The sequence below is a fragment of the Empidonax traillii genome, unplaced genomic scaffold (assembly GCF_003031625.1).
Source record: "Empidonax traillii isolate 1590-97213 ecotype Southwest subspecies unplaced genomic scaffold, ASM303162v1 scaffold844:size270376, whole genome shotgun sequence".
Classification (NCBI taxonomy): Eukaryota; Metazoa; Chordata; class Aves; order Passeriformes; family Tyrannidae; genus Empidonax; species Empidonax traillii.
This window is the reverse complement of record NW_020956037.1, coordinates 193156-213737: the sequence shown is the minus strand read 5'-3', so window position 1 is coordinate 213737 and position 20582 is coordinate 193156. Positions and strand designations below refer to the sequence as shown.

General features: G+C 40.7%; 2 protein-coding genes across 6 annotated transcripts in view; one reads left to right on the top strand and one right to left on the bottom strand.

Moving 5' to 3' along the window:
- Positions 1 to 7849, bottom strand: AKAP17A (A-kinase anchoring protein 17A). Of its 4 annotated transcripts, none has more exons than XM_027902131.1 (5): positions 7655 to 7849; positions 6572 to 7314; positions 4423 to 4571; positions 3250 to 3490; positions 1 to 1887 (listed from the first exon to the last, which is right to left on the bottom strand). In XM_027902131.1, the coding sequence occupies exons 2-5, from the start codon at positions 7244 to 7246 to the stop codon at positions 991 to 993; spliced, it is 1962 nt and encodes a 653-aa protein (XP_027757932.1). In that variant the 5' UTR covers positions 7247 to 7314; positions 7655 to 7849; the 3' UTR covers positions 1 to 990. The 4 variants fall into 4 exon arrangements, with proteins under 4 accessions (XP_027757932.1, XP_027757934.1, XP_027757933.1 ...); XM_027902133.1 differs by having other exon boundaries at positions 7718 to 7848; XM_027902132.1 differs by having other exon boundaries at positions 7765 to 7828.
- An 11827-nt stretch (positions 7850 to 19676) lies between these two features.
- Positions 19677 to 20582, top strand: part of P2RY8 (P2Y receptor family member 8) — a 53090-nt gene continuing 52184 nt past the window's right edge. Inside the window, exons 1-2 of one of the 2 annotated variants that reach the window (XM_027902125.1) lie at positions 19677 to 19758; positions 20211 to 20265. The gene's annotated coding sequence lies outside the window, so the exon portion shown is untranslated. Of the gene's footprint in view, positions 19759 to 20183; positions 20266 to 20582 lie in introns of those variants that run through there. The other variant, XM_027902124.1, reaches the window with a different exon arrangement.

The following is a 20582-nucleotide window of genomic DNA, read 5'->3' as shown; positions in this document are numbered from 1 at the left end:
TTCACTGGAAAGTTTTCTTTTTAATTTTACCATAAAAATGCAAAATAAACTCTTTCACTGTAATGTTATAGCTTTTAATATTCCTGAGCTGCATTTTAGAAGCAAAAGTATTCTTAAATGGATTGAACAAGAGACACTGCAGCCTTACTTTTAACACCACAAGTAAAAATAATTTAACAAGAAGGCCCCTTTTTCAAGACAATGTATAGCTCTTTATATACCTGAAAAAATGTTTCAAGTAGCTCTATGCCACCTGAAATAATTACAAAGCCAAATATGTCAACAAAATATTGGAACAACTTTCAACAATTTTACCACTGCTTCTTACTTCCTACACCAGTGTGCCTCTCTTACATGGAAAGTATAACTATACAAAGGCATTACATATCAGAATAATTTGGGCCACAAAGCTTGGCATCATAAAGACATATGAAGGAATCACAGCAATTTAAAAGGTATCCTGCATATCTTTATAGTCAGTTTTAAGAAAAATATGAAAGTCCTGCTATCCACCTCAATCAGTAAAAACTCTACTTTGTTAAAACATGTTTTCATTTAATAAACCAGAAAACACTTAAAATCAAATCTGTATGTAATAGCTTGTCACCTCTGTAGTTCCTGTAACTGGCATCCATGTATTTCTCAAGCCAAATTAGGTGATACAGAGATTAAAACTAAACACACTAAAATTAAGGTTTAGAAAACTGGAAGTGAAGAAAACAGACTGGCTTTTAGCACAAGCACAGGTGGTTACACCTACATTGTGGTAGAAACATAGAGACAACAAAGGTCATAAAAATCAGGTATCTATGTTCTTGATTTCAGGGACTTGATGCAACCTAAGCATTGGTGAAACAAACGTGTTTTCTATAGCAGTCACACCGATGAGGTCTGGTTCACAACTTTCTGGCCCTTTTGTCCAACCACAGCCTTCCAAAGGAGTCAAGGCCTCCACTACCCACTCCAAGTGCTCCTTTGCTTACTTCGTGATCACCTCCGGTGCCTTCGTCTCCTGCTCGCACTTCTGCGACTACGACTTCTTTCCCTTCTGTCTCGTCTACGTTCCCTACTGCGAGTTCTCCTGTAACGCGAACGCCTGGGGCTGACACTTCTCCGACGAGGACTGCGGCTTCGTCGAGGGCTGTAACTTCTGCTGGAGCGTCGATAATACCTCCTTTCTTTCCTGTGCTTCTCATTCCGGTAACTCTCATCTCTTCTGTGTCTGCTGCTCTCTCGCTTACCCTTACTCTCATCACTATTTATGCTACTACATGAACGGCTCTTTCTTCTCCTTGGCTCTGTGCTACGTTTGTCCTGCTCACAGTGAGAGCCCTTCCTGTGTGTGTTCTGGTCACAGCTAGAGAGGCTCTTCTGGTCCTGGGGATTGGTGGGAACACATGACAGTACCCCTGAACCTCTTTTCTCAGAACACCTCTCTGAGTTTGTAGTATGAAGATTCTGACCTTCTTTGATGTGAACTTTGTCATGAATGTTGCCATTTAAGTACTTGCATTGAGTGTTTACACCTTCAGGGGATGCTACTTCTACTTGAGAGCCGGGAGCCAGTTTGCCAGAAACGGCCTGTCCTGAGGTAGAAGTGATGCAGCTGGATGACACAGTGTGTGAAACACCACTAGGGTTTTTCAGCATGTCAGACTGAGGTGCTTCAAGTTCTTCTTTGTTTTGATTAACTGCATCCATTTTCTTGCTCAGAAGATTATTCAGTAGTTTCTCCCTCAGTTCCTTTTCTCTTCTCTGCAACCCCAGTGCTCTCTCTTTTTCCTCTTCCACACGTTTAAGCTCAGCCTCCTGGAGCCTTCGTCTCTCCTCTAGCTGCTGAAGACAAATCTTTTCTTCATTCTGTTCTTGCTCCAAAAGCTTTACTGTCTGAAAGACAGTCAAAGGGAAGATAAGAATAAACAAAGGAACATTTATATACCTGCTCAGGCTTCCAAGTTGTACCATAACAGAAAAGCAGCAATATGGCAGGAAAATAAAATCTGACAAACAGAACTTAACCATCCCAAAATAAAACGGAGTTTCCTTAACGGAAAAAAAAAACAAACCAATCAACCAACAAAACCCACTAACACACAACTTTTTAAGATGAAACGTTATTGGTTCATGATTCATGAGTGTTAATTGCTTCTAGCTGTTTCACACAGCAAAAACAAAGCTTGGTCTGTATGCCTCCTTAATATAACAACAGTAACAAGAGCTAGAACAACATGTGAAATCTGCAATACTGAAATACATTTATCAGGGCCAACACTTGAAGGTTTCAGTCAAATTTAAAATTTTAAAAAAAATCAGCCAAATTTAAAATGTTTTAAGTTTCACTGAGAACTGCTCTTAGATTATTGCAATCTGCAGTTTGTAGACGACTTTACAGTGAATTCATAAAAAAACAGCAATTAAACAGACAAATATTACATAGAAACTGATTCCCATTTTGTCAACCAGTTTAGAAACTCACGATACTGAAAAAGACAGTTTAAACATCTTTTTTATACTGACCCAATCAAACAGCTTAGCGTAGACCTTAGAATTCTCCAAGTGACAGAAACACACGCCCTGTTTCATCAGGCAACCTTTCTATTCTGCAACAACAGCCTTTTAAAAGCCTGCAAAAAGCATTTCTCCCTTTTTCCAGTGTATAACTGGCCTGTACACAGCACTGTATGAGTTCAAAAACACTCCTGAGGCACACCGGCATCAAGGAAAAAAAACGTGCTTTGCCACACAGCTTTCATTTCTGCAGAAAATACTTGTCATCCATCACATCCTAACAGGACTTTAACCATGTCTTAAACTTCACTCTTTCAGTGAAAAAATAACACTGTTAGAGATATGAGACCTAACATTTAAATCCTTTGCTGACAGTTCTTTTTCTACAGAAAAATAATTCTTCACATTTTCAAATATTGACTAATGGAAGTTTTAGTTCACTTTATCATGCTCACACATTCATTTATGGGATTTAAGAGCAAGCCTGCCAAGTAATATACAGGTAAAAAATGCTATTCAGAACTACAGGTTCAAGTTCACTCTTCCATTCACTTATATGTGCATAATTTGCCAAGGAAGAACTACTGTTTCACTGTGCCTTTTTGATTTTTTGGTCTAAGGAATAGCATCCAGAGAGGTAGTAAACCTGTTGTTTAATGAACAGTGCTCCCCCCCCCCACCCCAGTCAGGCTTTGTTGTGCTGCTTTCTTCATGAGCTTCTGAAATAAATATTGAAGTTACCTTTACTCTGCTTAGCAGTTCTGCAATTAATCTAATGGACTGAAGATTTCTCTGAGCCAGCAGGAGCTTCCTTTCTTCTAGCTTTATCTTCTCTTGCAGTTTTTTCTGTTCTTCAGCTTGAAGCTTTTCAAGCTGCTTTTTGTTTCGTCGAACCTCACGATCTTTCTGTTTCTGTTCTCTCTTGCGCAACTTCTCTTCTCTTTTTCTCTCTCTCTCATACTCTTCAAGTTCTCTCTGCTTCCTAAAAGGAGATGAATATTTTTACCTTATCTAGGCCAGCTACAGTTTTAGATTCCTATGTAAAAATACCTTTCATATTTAATTTCTTTTTAAGTAACTTGTATTGATTACTGAAGAACAAAAGCAGAAAACTGAACATGTTAACTATTAATTTTTAGAGCAAGCAGTCATCAGCCTGCTGTTTTTTAAAAACAAAGACAAAATATGGCTACAAACCTATTTGACCAGAGACAATAACAAGGCATCAGGCAAGGGGACAGAGAATGATCATGGTGAGAAGTGAAATAATGGCCAGTCTCTTCACGAACGAAGAACCGGGGAAGGTCTTTACACCTTCCAGCCCGCGCATTGGATTTTTTAGGTGAGATACAGTGTGTGTGGAACTGAGCCCACCCTTTAATCCTGAGGTTCATCTGCCGGGGCCAAGCACGCTTGGACGGTGGCAGCGAGGTCCTCAGGACGTAGATGGATTGCCTTACAGGGCTAACGAGCTCCATCTGCCCAGGGAGTGGCCCCGACCGGGAATCGAACCCGGGTCTCTGTGGTGACAGTGCAGCGCCTTTACCCTCTAGACCACCAGGGGCTCCCAAGAAGTGAAATACCAAGCCAATTAATGTGTGCAGGGGTGGTGGTTTTTATTTCAGTCATTAGGACAAAATGGTAGCTTATGCTAAAGGCCAAGGGTTTCTGAGATCAGGTGTCTAACGGCACAATTTTTGGGAAATTGAGTATGTTGCAGGTTTAGAGTTTTGAAATGAACATAAGCACAGGTTATAACCTAAATAACCCCATTCAGCATTAAGTGCTTCACTTTAGCTAAATGAAACTTGTGTTTAGTTATTTTCTGTCATTTGACACTGATATGAAGGAGCAACAATAGTTTTTGATATGCCTGATAGTTAAAAATATAACTGAGCAAGAAGCAATAAATACCTTTCTTCCTCCTTTTGTTTTTCCTCAGCTTCTTTCTCTTTACGCTTTTGTTCTTCCCTTTGTTTTTCAAGCTCTTGAAGCTTTTGCCTTTCAAGCTGACGTTTCTTAATTGATGCATCACTGAGGTGTTTTGTTGAGTCAAAAGAAACCTTTACAGGATATAATTGAAAACAAAGAGACAGAATTAAAAATCTCTGACAACCTACACAATTTTAACCTAGACCTCGGTGTCAGTACAATCAGAAATACAAAATCTTTTTTAAAAGAAAAGAGAACTTCTCCACTACCCAGAGCAAGCACCAGCTACTGTAACTAGGTAACTGAGTACTCAATGCATTTCTACTAGCAAAATCAGATACCACTTTACACTTGTGTGTCTCACAACCAAAAATAAACCCCAGTTGTGGTTTAGGCTGTGGCTGCCCAATGCTTTCAACATGTCAGAATAGGCACACACAGAGCTCTTAATTTATGCATGCTGTGAGGGACTGTACAGCACTAGGTAGAAATTGGTCTAAACACAAATTCTTAAATTTAGTAAATGAAACAGTTCTACAACATTCAGTGCCTGGTTTAAGCAAGTGCCCCACCACCAGTTCCAACACCAAGATTCCCAAACTGAGGTACATTGGGCTGAAGATCCAAAGTTATGAGAACAGAACAGAAAAGGAAGATACACACATCTGAGCAATAAGACCTCAAAAAAACCCCACTAAACTTCCAGGACACATGAACACACCTTGACCATGTCCAGCTGCATGTTGGAACAGGACACCAGTAGACATCACAGCCCTGGTGTCCTTATCTCTCATTCTGAGTGGAGCCAGGTGTTTATAAAACATTCCTGGTCATGAAACATGGGGAAGAGAACAAGGGGCAGATGCTCTGCCATTTAATTTTACCCAGGCTCTAAGTAAAATGATGTTTCACCAACAGGCTGAAAGGACAGATAGGTAGAAACACACAAGGTGTTGTGACCTTGTATGACAGAGATCTGCCCTGACAGGGCAGCTGCCAGGAAGACAGGCTTCCTCTTGCACAGCCGAACTAAATTTGGGAACCCTGATCCTCTGCGTGCAAGTGACAGTTTGAATTTCACTGGGTCAAGGCACAGTTTTTATGCTGCAACAAGATAAAAAATTACAGCATTTTACTTACACTGGCTAAACTTGCATAAATATTTGCATGTTCCCACATTATGCAAAGGAATACTCTAACTTTTTTTTTCCTGAAATGCAGTTTCTGGTTTGATGAATGACTATTGGGCATATTGAAATACACTGACAAACAGTCAACCAACATGTAAATGCTCAAACCACCTCCAGAGTAAGTTTTCTTGCAGCCATGTTTTCATAGATACTACATCTGAACTGTCTTGATCTCTCCTGTCATAGCTGTAATTTCTAAGACAAATAGGTTACAGAAAAATAGTTATAACCTAAAGTTATAACACAGTACATGAAACATTAGAAATATTAATTATATTAATATTATAAATCAAGCATAGTGCGTTCACATGGAACTGTCTAGAGATCACCACTCCCACTTAAATTTTTGTGGGGTCCTTCTGTATGTGAGGTACCCTAATGATTAACTGTGTATTCCCCAGGACATATAAGCCATTAAACTTCAGAGTTCTAACACTTGTCTGGTAGACTTCATTGTCAATACAGGGACAAAATACAGAAGCTGTGAAACTTCCACCCCTCTCCAAGTTCCAATTTGTACTGAACACAAGAAAGAGCAATCAATGCACTTTAAAGTCAACCTTTCGGTGAAATCTGTCTGAACTTGTTCAAAATTAGAATTCTAAGTGAAAACACAGTATTTATGGACACATATTACTTTCTAAAATTATTTAGAAAGTGATGTTTGTAAACTTGATCCTTCCATCAGCAGTTCTCATTTCTGGAACTCTGTTGTTAAGAAAGAAGCTCACACAGTCTAACAACACATTTTTCTGCCAACATTTTCCATCAAATATTGTATTAGGGCTGTTCCATGAAGCTACATCAGTGCTGTCAAGGTAACCTGTTGTCATCACTACAGTTCACAGAGGTAGGTTTCAAGCACTATGGAAATAACATTTATTTGTATTCGGTCTTTCGTAGGGGTTCCCATAAAAAAAACCAAAACTGCAGTTTCTCACCTTGATATTGCAAGCCACTGCTTTGCCATCATCACCTTTGTACATGAGCTTCATCCCTCGCAGGGCGTTCATGGCCTCGATGAAACCCGCGTACTCCCGGTACTGGACATAAGCTTCAAAGTTTAAATGGCCTCCAAAACTGAAAGTGTGGAAATTTCTGCCAGTCATTTCTTCCCTGTAAGGGTCCAGCATGGGTATGTCCACGTTACGGATTTCTCCGAATTTCTGGAAAACTTTTATCAGGACTTCTTCGCTTGGCTTTTCCGAGCCAGTCTCCTTTGCCGCGAACCACTTGCAAGGCAAGCCCTCCAAGTGAATGGTGTCCGGCCTTTCCCCCGGCAAAGTTTCGTTCATGTCCTTCGCATCGCGGAAAAACGAGTCCCAGTCGTGTCTGGTAGGAAAGTCAATCTTATACTCTGCAGCACGCACTTTCAAAATGTCAGAGAAGCCACTCAGCTTTATTGTCTTGCCATCAAGGCACGCCAGGAAAGATTTAACCAAACTTTTGTTCTCAACCTCTCCTTCAAACCGGATGAAATCCATCGTGCTTTTAGAAATCCGCAGAGTGGAAAACTGGTGGGTTTGCACCATCCCCTTCAGTCTTTCCATCACTTCCCAGTTCGAAATGGATTTTCCCGGTTGCTTCAGCTGAGGAAGTGCCACACTGATGGTCATTTTTGTAATGGGCTTAAGGTATAACCCACAGGGAGCACAGAGCTCTACAGCTTCTGATGTATCATGAACTATTGTTGCAGCAGCCATAACAAAGAAAAAGCATAGGATAAAAAAATAAAAGATGCAAGTTTAAGTTGCAGGCCAACAGTATTCAAATAAAATAGCCCTTATCCATAAATAATTTAATTCTTTGGTGATTTAACCATTCCCAAGTTAAAACGATGTCTCTTAATACAGGAGTGAATTAGATAATTAAAACCGAGTAGTACAAACATCTTAAATTACTTTATAACCGCCAGAGCCTATAAGTAATTAAACCTCTGTAAGGCCTCAGAACAGAAAGCAAGAAGCTGATGACAATCTTAGGAATACATGAGGTTGGTATGTGATGGCTCAGAAAGCAGCTACCCTTTCTCAGGAGGGAGGGAAGGGGCTGGCGGCGCGACGATGTCACACCGCTCCCAAGTCTACTTAACAACCAGTGAACCCCAGCAGGCTGGCGCCGAGGCAGATCTCACGTTCTCCGGAAGGAAGACCTGGGGAGTGTCTGCAACGAGAGAAGAGCGCTGCTTTGATTTAAGAGCCCGACGCCGCGCCGCGCCGCCCCGTCCCCGCCGGCAGCGCTGAGCGGGCCCTGCGGGACAGGGCCGCGAGCGCCGCCAGTCCCTCCGCACGGCCCGCCGGCACCTGCCCCGGGGCGGCTCCGCGGGAAGGCCGCCGCCGGTCCCAGGGTCACCCGCAACCCACCCCCCCCGCCGCTGGCTCCCCGGAGCGCTCCGCTCCCCGGCAGTGGATCCCAGCCCCCTCTCCCTCTCCCTGTCCCTCCGTCCCTGTCCCGCTCCCGGACGGGACGCCCCTCCCGCCTCACCCGCGGCTGCCGGGACGGCATCGCTTCCGCTTCCGCCTCCTGGCGGCGCGGGCGGGCCGCGCTCTATGGTAGCGCCTCGGCAGGGCGGGAGCGCCGCCCGGCGGCGGGGAGGGACGGCGGCGGGTCAGGGGGGAGGTGTTTGCACCCCGTGTGGGTGAGAGCTCGGCCCGCGGTTCGTGCTGTGCCACAGGGACACACACTGTGGACAGCTGTGTTTGCCAGTACGGCAGTTTTCCCCTTATCACAGATTCACAGGTTGGAATTAGGTGGGAAACTACTGAGTCCGGCCCATGACTGAACACCACCACGTCAGCTAGACCCTGGCACTAAGTGCCACGTCCGGTCTTTCCTTAAACAGTTCCAAGGACTGTGACTTCCTGGGCAGTCCACTCCCATATCTAATCGCTGGTTTTGTGAAGAAATTCTTCCTAATGTCCAGCCTAAACCTCCCATGGCACAGCTTGCAAGTATGTCCTCTTGTCCTAACTGCTTGGGAGAAGAGGCTGACCCCCTCCCCGCTACAACCTCCTCTCAGGTAGCTGTAGAGAGTCATGAGCTCTCCTCCTCTCCAGCAAAAACAGCCCCTCAGCCACTCCTCACAGGACATGCGCACCATAGGACATGCACTCCATAGGACGTGCGCTCCATAGGACATGTTTCCCTCTGTCAGCTCAGGACACCAAGGGCACAGCCACCTTGCCCAAGGCCACCTAGTCCTGGGAGGGCAGAGCAGGGGTGACTGGGGTCATTGGTGGCTGAGGGAGATAGGCTCTGCCTTGCTACTTACCATATCTTTCCAATACTTTGTGCTGTGTTTGAAAACAAACCCAGACTCTGTATTTGTAAAAAAAGAACAAAAATCGACAAGACATAATGTAGTTCAAGAGCAGGAGTAACTCGTGCTGTTTGAGGTATTGTCAGATATCCAAAATATCCATACAAGGGTCTGGAAAATATGCCATGTGACCCACAAGGAGACTTGACAACTGTGTCATCTGGAAGTTGTGCCGAATAACGTACAGCATCCCCAGTGACAGGGAGCATGTGAGTTAGAAAACTGAATTGAGCCTCCTGGGTCATCTTAGGGGCATGATGTCTAAGTCCTACTGGGCTTTCAGCTGCCACGTTAGCAGGGTGTGAGCCTTCTCAAATCCTGGGTTGAACCTACTGCACCTCAGCTGCCATCTCCAATTTTCTAGAGCATCTCCCTGGACTCCTACAGCGGAAAGCTGAATCCTGGTTACACGTTGGCAGCAAACTTGAGACTTCTACACAACCACTTGTTTGGCATCAAAGATCACCTTTTTTTCTGCAGATTTTATTCAGCATTTCTATGAGAATAGCATAGCAATATGTTGATCCTCAAGTACTGTTTTTAAATGATCTTATACTATTTTGCAGTTAACTCATTGGACCTTCTCACTGCAGCTTTATAATCATCAGATTCCTTATACTTGGGCTTACAGCAAGTGAAAGATGCAGAAGTTGCCACATACATACAGGTGATGGCCTGGCTCCATTAGCTCCAGATATGTGTTCCCATGTTCTCAGAGTACCCAAGTTTCAACACTGTGACTGTAGTTGCATGCCCCCACCTACTTCTTTCAATTTCCTGCTGCTTATCCCTTGCCCTTGCGCTGTTCCTATTGCTGCTGCCAGCCTCCTACCCTCATCCAGCAGCTCAACCACTACAGCACCTTGCTGCCCCTGCTCCAGCATTTTAAAACAGCCACCAGGTTCCACCTGAGATAAACTCCCACCCCTTGAGAAACTGGGACAGCGGTAACCTTCAACAGCAGGCTGGATGGAAATAATGACTTCAGACTCATTCATCTCAGTGCAGGAGGTCACCATCAATCCAGAAGCTGCAGCGAGGCCACAGCTGTTGTGCAGAAGTGCTATTTCACATTGCAGATGCTTGTAACTGCTGGCCCTACTCTGTCTCATTTGTGGTTAAGCAGTAGTGTAAACATAGAATCAGGAACTCCAGCTACCATACAACTGTTAGAAACAGTGTGTGGTTTATGGTCTGAGAGCCCCTGCGTGGTGTGTCGCCTTCTGCTACAAGCTTGCAAGTGCAAGCGCACAAAGCTGACCTGAGTACATTCTGGAGGGTTTAAGCAGCAGCACAGCGAGACGCTGCATATGACAACGGTTTTGAACCCTGTGTATGATAGCCCTACCCCCTGAGACTCTGCCAGAAATCAATATTCTGTATTTTAAACTCAGAGACTAGGACAATGCCCTAAAAAGTTACAAAATACCAGAACTGAGGTTACCCGTGACACAACATCAGCCCCAACCTTGAGAGCTATCAGAGGCTACTTTTTCCAATGTGCTGGAAAGAACTTTATTAATATTCCAATATGCTGGAAAGAACAAGCATTACATTTAATGATATTGTAAAATAAGAAGAGGTAGTGATAATGTACATAACTTTTAAAAGATGTAGTCAAGCATCAATACTGCAGTGCAGCAAGTGTAAACAGTTTATCTGCTGAAATGCAGTCCTTCGCCTTGGGCAGGTGTGTTGTTGGTATTATTATTTTTTCACTGTAGTGAGATAACTAAATGAGTAAATGAAATGTGTCCCTCTGGCTTTCAGAGTTTGAAGTAAACATCAGTAAAAAAAGCATATCACACCTACAGGGAAGAAGGTTGAAAGGTTGAACCAGAAATGTAAACATCAGTATCTGAGTGCAACTGTGTATGTAAATCTGGTTTTTTAATGTAAGACATTGACTCTCCCCAACTCTCTCAAATACATTGTGCTAATGACCTAAAAAAACCTTCTAGTATGTCTAAAAGCTTGTACCTTTTTTTCTGACTTCAAACAGTCTTATAGAAGATCTCACTTCTACCTAAAATCTTTCTCATATGTACCTTCATTAGTTAAAACACCAAATCCCAGAATATCTCACTAGAGGGAGTGCTTGTTATTTATTTTATGTAACAGATCTAGTCATAAACACAATTAAAATAGTCTATAAACAACAGATACTACGTTTTGTATTCACATCATATTCCTTGCTTGGAAGAGGATATAATTCTCCCAACTATGCATGTTCCTATCTGTGTACTTCTGCTCTTCCTGAAATCCACCATTTTCTTGACCTTAATGGTCATTTGTGATAATGCACACAGGATGTTATGTGGGTGTTTACATAAAGTAAAACAACAACCCAGCACAATTCCATTTTCCTTCCTTTCATCTTCTTTCCTCTCCAAAACACACCAAAGAAGATGAAAAACCTACTTTTAGTTTAAAACATAGCTGTATCTGTTGGGGAATAATTTGTCTCCCATGCCCATCCAAATCTTTTCTACTATATAATATCCAGAAATACTCCTGGTACATATCTTCTTAGAAACAGTGTATGTGGCACCCTGTGGTTTCTTTGGATGTGATTATGTTTTCTGTTGTCACTGAACAGGGGACATCTCCTTATTCTCTCCCACACTGAGGGAAAACGAAATGATTCACTGTGCAGTTGAACAGTTTATGAATGGTATTTTGAAATGGAGGCAGCAGCACAGAAAAATCTCTCAAATGAAGAGATAGTGTAACTGTTGAAGAGACATTGCAATGTTGGTTTCAGACTCTAAAATCAAAATTAATCCCACAAAGCAAAATTAATCCCTGAAGTGGGTAGGAACAGAGGAATGAACCTGAAATGCATAGGTTTATTTTCCATGGTAAGAAATGGCTCCACAAATAATGCAATTTCCTTTCATTAGTTCTACTCTTTATTATTTGGAGGCTTATTGTTATTTTTTTTAATCTAACTGAATTCTGTATGTCTTTGAAGTGTGTGGGTGTGACAGATTTTCTGCCCTGGAAAGAATATATAATATTGGAAGTAATACATATGCTGATGTGGGGCAATTTCAATTCACTAGAATTAATCATCACCTCCTGTGGCTGGTTCTCATTAGGTCTAATTATTGTATTCTGTTTAAAGCAATAGATTAGGACAATATACAGAGAGTTTTACTCTATCTAATTCAGCCTTATGGCAGAGAATTACTCTTGTTTGCACAGAGTAGGAGCACACAGTGCAGAGCAGATAAATTTCTAATAATTTACCTCTGTGAACGGGCTCACTGCCATCTATCTTACACTGAACAGAAATTTCTGCATTTTGCTTTCACTGAGGCAGAATTAGCATCTGTTGTGGTACTGGTTTATGAACTGTGTGGTCAAACCATAGTCTGTTGTAGCCTATAAAACAAACAAACAAAAATAGATTTAATTGAAAAACACATTGTACTATGCTCATTAGCAAGACGTGTTTTAAATAGCTTTAGTACCATGCTGTCAGATGCATTACTGATAATTTCGCTTTCTATACTGGCAACCATGAGATTCTTTCACTTCAGAGACAGATTTCAATAGTTATCACTTAAAGTAAGTCAAAGTCTAAAAGATCTGGAGTTTTTTCTACTTTTTTTTTCCATTACATGTTTAGGGGGAAATATTTGAATTTGATTCAAATTAACACTTGAAAATTAAATATTTTCTCCATAGTATTACACATTACAGGTTGATACCAATCATAAAATCATCTCCTGTTTTAATGTACACTTTTTAAATCCAAAAATTTTCTTAGTAATTTATGGAGTGAAAAGCAAGAGCTGATGGCTTTTCTGAAGCAGAAAAGAGCAATGGCTTAATACCACTAACCTTCCTCAATAGTATATTTCTCTCTACAAACTACACAAGATTAAGTATGAGAGCAACTGTTGACACCCCAAAGACTCTTTTTAAAAGAGGTGAAACTGTATTATTGCCACTATAGAACTATACATTCCTGAAGAAGACAAGATCTTTTAAGGACCAAAATCACCTCAGTATGTTCAGCCTGTTCTCCTCACTTATGTTTCATTTAAACCAGAAAGACCAGAGATACTTTGGTAGATCTGGCATAAGTGGCTATGGCATCAGTTCCATGCTTCAGCAGCAATGCCTGTAGCCCAGAAGCCTTGCTTCCCAACATACTCAGCAGAGATGTCAGGGGAATCTGTGGTAGAATGCTATGCTGAGTTTTTGCTATTTTTGCTTTTTGCTCCTGGCAATCCTTCTTCCTCATTTCCCAGGGTCTGATTATGAAATCTGATAAGCTAGACAAAAGAAGGATGACCAAGCCTAGTCACATTTGATTTGCTCATAACTCTGCTCTTTTCATGCATATAGGTACTGCCAATATGTCTCAGAATGTGCTGTCAGGCTCATTCATTTTAAGCTTTACATCTTAAAAAATATCTTCTAGTCATTTCTATTACCAGATAGTGGGTTTATACTAAGATGCAGATTAAGGCAGTTGAAATAATCATCAGATCACCTAAATCACTGACGAAGTTGTATCAAGGTTTGTTTCAGGACTACAATATATATATACTTCTATATCTTTCGCTATATACGAATCTATATAAGCAAACATACATACATGTTTACATACAACAAACTAATTTCCCCCTAAGCTCTTTCTGCAGCTGGCAGAGACACAGGTTTGTGTCGGGAAAGTCCTCAGGTGGTCTGCTGATTCTGTGCTAGAGAATGAAAAATCACACTAGCATTACTTTGTAAATACTCTCCTCCCTTCTCTTCCCAGATATACCAGTAGGTAAAGAGACAGTTTAGATTTAAAAAAAAAAGCTTTGGTAGTCAAAATGGAATTCTAAAGTCATGTAGGTACCACATATTGGACAGCAATCAACTTCCAGCCAGAGAGTGAAAGCCTGAAAAAAAGGTTAAGTTTTTGAACTTACTACAAATGAGCAGATATTCAGGTACTGTTACCTGATGTATTATTAGGAAGTGGTAGAAAATGTAAAAGTAGGAGAAATAATGCTAATAACTCCAGTTTAGTAACATCAACTTCATTTGTAGAGTGGTTTCTCTTGAGCTGCACCACAAAAAATTTTGACACATCATCTGTGTAGGATTTACTTATTCTGTCAATGTCTAGACGCTTATATAAATTCTGGGAGTTTCCAGTATTCTGGCTATCAGATCCATAACAGTGCCAACCCACTGCAGGTGAGCTATTTTTCCTAAGAGTGCAATGGAATAAATTTTTTTCCGTTAGTTTTCTATTTAACCTGCACTTTCCTGTTCTGTTTGCAGTAATATTATTGTCATGATAGAAAGAGGAGACAGAAGGAGAAGGGAGGTTGCCATGTATTTCATATCTTTGGGCAGGAATTATCTTTAATATAATGACAGCCCTGTTTTAAGGATAAAATGACAGTTTGCTGCAAGTGAGGATAGAATGCAATGATTTTTGTCAAGTAATTTTATCTGTAAAAATAATTAATTCTAAGTTAACAGTGTGTTTTCAGCTACTTAAACTATAGCTTAACTGTTGTCTTACTTTTAATGAAATAACCACATGAAGCAAGCTTTGCACCAAAGGAAGAGAAACATTATTTAGGTTAGTGCAAGGGGACCTAACTGTGAGTCATAGGGTTTCATTTAGAAAGGGAAAATGTCATGACTGCAAGATCCTTTGACCTATATGAAGGGGAAGGCCTCATAACAGTCCGATTGTTTTGCTTGAGAGACTGTGTGGGAACTAAATTTGTCTGGGCAAAGCTGCAAAGCCAAAAACCTTTTTGTCTTTAGCTTCAACTGCCCACTTTACCCTTTGTAAAGGGTAAAATAGGTGGTACAAAAAATTAGTATCTCCACTAGATTTCAGTGATATTTCTCTGGCTTCACATGCTTGCTGGTGTTCCAGAGCATTTGCTAATTCTTTTAGAAAGCCTTTGCTTATTGAGCTAAGGGATGGAATTTTTTAATGTTTCTTTCCTTCTGGCCTTGCACCTGGGTTGGAGCAATTCCAAGCACAAATACAGGCTGTGCAGAGAATTGACTGAGAGTAGTCCTGAGAAGACAGACTTGAGGGTGTAGGTGTATGAAAAGCTGAACGTGACCTGTCAATGTGCACTTGCATCCCAGAAAGCCAGCTGCATCCTGGGCTGCATCAAAAACAGCATGGACAGCAGGTCAAGGAAGGGGATTCCGCTCCTCTACTCAGCTCTCATGACACCCCACACAGAGTATTGCACCCAGTTCTGGAGCTCTCAGCACAGGAAAGACATGAACCTATTGGAATGGATGATCAGAGGGCTGGAGCACCTCTCCTATGAAGACTGGCTGAGAGAGTTGGGATTGTTCAGCCTGGAGAAGAGAAGGCTCTGGGGAGACCTTCCAGTACCTAAGGGTGCCTTCAAGAAAACTGGAGAGGGACTTTTTACAAGAGCATGTAGTGATAGGACAAGGGGGAATAGTTTTAAAGTGAAAGAGAATATGTTTCAATTAGATATAAGGAGGAAATTCTTCACTAGACCAGATTGCCCAGAGAAGTTGTGGTGCCCCATCCCTGGGAATGTTCAAGGTCAAGTGGGATGGGGCTTTGAGCAACCTGGTCCAGTGGAAGGTGTCCCTGTCCATTGCAGCAGGTTGGAATTAGACAGTCTTTAAAGTACCTTCCAATCCAAGCCATTCTGTGATTCCACAATGTGTTTAAATATTTTACATATATATGGCACAATGGTCACAATAGTGCATATTGTGGATTATGGTTTTGTAAGAGGACTTGAAGATTTTAAATTCTACAACAATGATTTTCTACGACTTTATCACCCTTCCCTACAGAGCTGAACTACCCCAATTTTCTTCACAAAGATGGATGTCGTTCCTGTGATCTTCACCAGTTTTTTAGGGACCATGACTCTTTTTAAGCAAGTTCTTCTGACCATGAAATTGCATGGAAGAATAGTTTTAGGCAAACATTTGAAGTTGCCCTGACTCTCCTCTCAGCAGTCTTTCACTGACATTCTGACCTGTTCTTACTAAAACAGTGAGTTTAGGGAGATGGCTCATCAGTTTGAAAGTAAAGCAGCATCTTTGTAAGGACAAACTCTGAAGGCCTGCTAAGACTAACTGATAATAACATTGTCCAGTGTGCAGAAGAAAGCAAGTTGATCGTTGATCTGCTTGTCCAACAGACTGAAGTTGAATTTCCTTCCCTGTTAAAACTTTTCTGTAAAGACTTTCCAGCTAAAGGAATTACACACAGTGGTACTTAAAATTTAAGCGTGAAGCTACTGCTTTATATGGGCATACCTGCTCACAGTGGATGGAGGGAGTCAAACAGCTTAGGTGAGGCTCTAAACAGCCAGCTGGGAGGAGCCTAAACTACTCAAGACTGAAGTCAGGTATGGATTTCAGGTTTTCATCTCAGCTCTCTGCAGGAGAAAAGTGCTGAATCTCTCTCTCCCAAGGATCAAACAGTTGATTTTTTGTCCTTAGGATCCTTTTCAGTAGGAAGATTACAGGATCTTCATGATTCATAGGTTTCTTCAGGTGAGGTGGGAAGCCTAAGCTTATTTCCTATTTCAGCCCAGAGGGAAACAAACCCACATCCAAAATTGTCGGGGCACATTTTTACAACATAGTCAAAACAGAATGTTTTTAACACAAAAGCAACTGCTCACTGTTATGAACCTGAGGTATTTGGTTTCTAGCAAGATCTATCTTTCAGCCCAGTCTCTGGGCATCAGAAATGTGGTCATGTTTATTAACTGATGAGTTTAAAAGATAAAGCAAATTTGGTTTAACATCTAAGTTACCCAGAACGCAAAATTTGTTGTGATGCCTTTCTCAAATGTCTGATGTTCAGCCAGCAGTTACTTGTTGGATGTTCCTTGTAAGAGGTATAATGATGGTGGAGAAAAACCTGTGAAGAAGAAGAGAACTGAAGAGAAGACAGCTTTGGAATGCAGCTAAACTGCTGGACAACAGATAACTTCCTACCTCAGAGACTGCTTTTCATGTTATGAAAGTGTTATGTTTATTCAATTTAGTAACAATGTCGTTAGAAAAAAAACTCACTTCATATGTAATCTGCAGTTTCAATTATTGTTAGCCCCGTCCCTATTTGTGGATTGTAACCCCTCTGCTTATTGATCCCTGATAGTTAAAATTGATAACTTTTCCCTTTCTTTCTATCTCCCCTTACCCACATTTGGATGTGATTAGCTCAATTTCTCCATACATAGACAGCGCCTTGCATGAAACTCCCTTAATTCCTCCCAAATTCCACACAGGAATAAACCCACATGATGTTACTTGTAAGGAGTACTTGGGGAGATTTTATTTGCATACACAGTGTTTTTCACTTGGTTTCACATTGGCCTAAACTCTTATTTAGGTATTTTATTTTAGATTATATCCAGGCATCCTCTGCTGAGCTCCTATGCTGGTCAAAGACAACTGTGTCTGGTGATCTGTCAGTGAAGCACGTCCTATGAGCTCTTGTACATGCAGAAGACAAATGCCAGTCAGCCAGCTCCAGCCTAGCTGACATAGCTGATTTTTTCTGTGGTAATGGGGAGTCTTGTCCTGTACCTTCTTCCCCCAGCCGGAGTCAGGCAGAAGTTACTACCTCAGGTTAAGGTGTTATAAGCTGTACCAATCTGTTTTGCCTCTCTGCTGGAGATTAAATACCACAAGCAGAGTTAGGAAAAATCAGTATTGGTTTACACCTCTGCTGCCCTCGTGCACAGCCCAACTTCTGTAACAACATAGTTAAAGGAGCTTGGGCACGTGCCACATTTTAGTCTGCTGCAGCCACCACTTGCAACTCTTGACCCAAAAAGTGCCCTGGTGTATATACTGAGCAATTGAGGTCAATGCTTCTGTGTGTGACTGGGTTCTGCACTGCTGCTAGATTCAAAATAACATTAGTTAAGTTGAGCACTAATTTAAAGCAGATCTGAGAAACACTAGAAAGACAAAACTTACATGGTTCTTTCTCCATCTCCCTCTCACCACTTCTGTTTGCAGGAAACTGGATGCAAACTTTGACCAAAGTTTCACCAAATCAAAGAAAATTTCTTGTATGAAGAACTGGTTTTTAGGAAGGCTTCTGTACACAGACTGTGTTGCTCTCTTTGTTGATTTCCGTCTATAATCTAAAAACCACAAGAGTTCAAGCAGTATGCTTGAGTAACTAGGCTCTCACAGCAACAGGTGAAAAGAACTGTATTTGACTTATGATCAAACAAGAATCATAGAATATCTTTAGTTGGAAGGGACCCCCAAGGATCATCAAAGCCCAATTCCTCCGTAGGCCCCAGGAATCACACCACATGCCTGAGTATTGTCCAAAGGCTTCATGAACTCTGGCAGGCTTGGTGCTGTGACCACTTCCCTGGGGAGCCTGTTCCAGTGCCACATTGAAGAGTAATGTAATACAGACAATACACAAAGAACTCATAGATAACTACAGAATAAAATTTAGCTTATACATGTAATGGCTAAGCAAGAAGACAAATATTAATATTCAAAGCTGAAGTTTCACCTTGAAGATCACTAACAGGAGAACAGCCTAACAGCAGAAAAATTTAATGTAACTTCAACTGAGTGACCAAACCTCAGAGGGGTGAGGAGTGCTAGGCATGAGTGCTGTAGCATAGACTCTAGCCCAATGAAAGAGAGAGGGATGTATCTGGAAGCAAAACACTTCTTTTGTTAATCAGAACTGTATTAGTTAGGGAAAACTATTACCAACACTATTTTTACCAAGAATTTCTAATTGTTATCAAAAGTAACACATCTAAAACTAGCACTGAAGTTTTGATTCTATATTAAGAACTCTGAATATCTACTGACGTTAATCATCAGCCTTTCTGACTTCTGCTTCTTGGAAAGCCCCAGCTTACTTCTCATTTCTGAATATTTTCACCTCTGGTGCTTTCAGGTTGTTGCATTTCTTATAAGCATGAACAAAGACAAGCTGGATATATGTAATTTTTTTTCATTTTCACTAATGCTAAGAAAGCTTCTCTGTATATTAGTACCCCAATCTATTTTGCTGCTATCTTCTACTATTTAATATATGAAGTTTTCTTAGAGGAGCCCATGTTAAATGATCAATCTGCTAAGGAGCAAATGAATAGCTGAGCTAATAATTTCTTTCAGCATCCCTGCTAGATCTTGACATTTGCACTAATCAGGAAGGATTTTTATGTGATCTAATTATCATGGGGCATTGCTGCGAGTGCAAGTTCTCTGGCTTAATGAAAGAGGAAAACAAATGCAAAAGCTATAATTTAGGAAGAAGCCTTAACATAGAATGGATTTTACAAGCACAACAGAGGTCTACTAAGAATCCTGTAGCCATCCTTGGCATTACCTAATATGATGTCTTTGTCAGTTGTCTCTGAAACAGGGTGCTTGTACCTCAAGGAGCGTGTAAGACAATTCACTGGAGTGCAGAAAGAATACATTTTTGTACCATTAGCAAATAAAATTAAAATATGAGTTTTTAAAATAGTGTTTATTTTATCTTTATCTCATCCTTTTAATTTCTATTTTTTGTAGGTTTTATAATGTACATAATATATCAGTTCAATAGTACACCTGTATAACTTTTTTATAAATAAAAATAAATATACTGAGGAGTTGTGCTCAAAGATTTTTTTACTTGAGGTGCATGATCAAAGAAATTTGGAGACCTGTGTGATATTGGAGCCATCTTCCACTGAACATTTGTCTGATCAGCTGAAGAGTATGAGCCTCAGTACAGTTTAGGACTCATCATGTGGCTAACCTCAAGTAGCACTATTGAAACAGGTTACCTGCTTTCTCCACTATGGAAAATTACTCTTATGGATGAATGACAGTGACAGATCAGGCTGCTAATATGCAGACAACATATTGCCTTCCTCTTATTTATATTCATCTTCTGCTTGGATTACACTTAATATTTTTAAAAATTCTTTGCAGCTTCCCTTTCTGTAAAGAGAAGGTGGTTATACATTGGAATTTCAGCATTTCAAATCATTTGTCAATTCTGGGAAAATACCTCTGTTTGTAACTCCAGCATACGTGATGTAAGGTGAGTAAAAAGCTGTACAACACTCCATGAGTAATGGGTTCATCATGCAAAAAACGTTTTTGAATTGGGGAAAAAATATGTATCCTTTTAGGAAATATTCTAAAATAGCTTTGTCGGTGATTAAAAGAAATGACAAGAGGAAGTAGGTGCAGCAGTTTAACATGTTTGTATTGGCATCCTACAGCAGAAATGCATTCAGTGAGAAAAGTCTGAGGAAATCCAAATGTGTGTTAAATTATAAGGTAAGAAAATAATTTACCTATTTAGTATTTATAAAGTCTTTAGGAGCAGAAGTAACTCTTTCCACAGTCTATTTGACTGACAGGAGCATTTGATTTGTGGTTGTATTTGATCAGTCTTTGTAGTTTGAAAAGACTGAGTTTGTTTAGCCTTAAAGAAGAAAAATGTTTGGAGGGCTTATGTAGGAGGGAGCTCATTCTCTGTGCTTAGGGTGGGTAAGACAGGAGTCCTCAGGCTCCAGACTGAGTAAAAAAGAGTCACATCTGGAAGATTTTTTTTTTTCTTATTTATAGCTGACACTTGAACATATGCCTGAAAA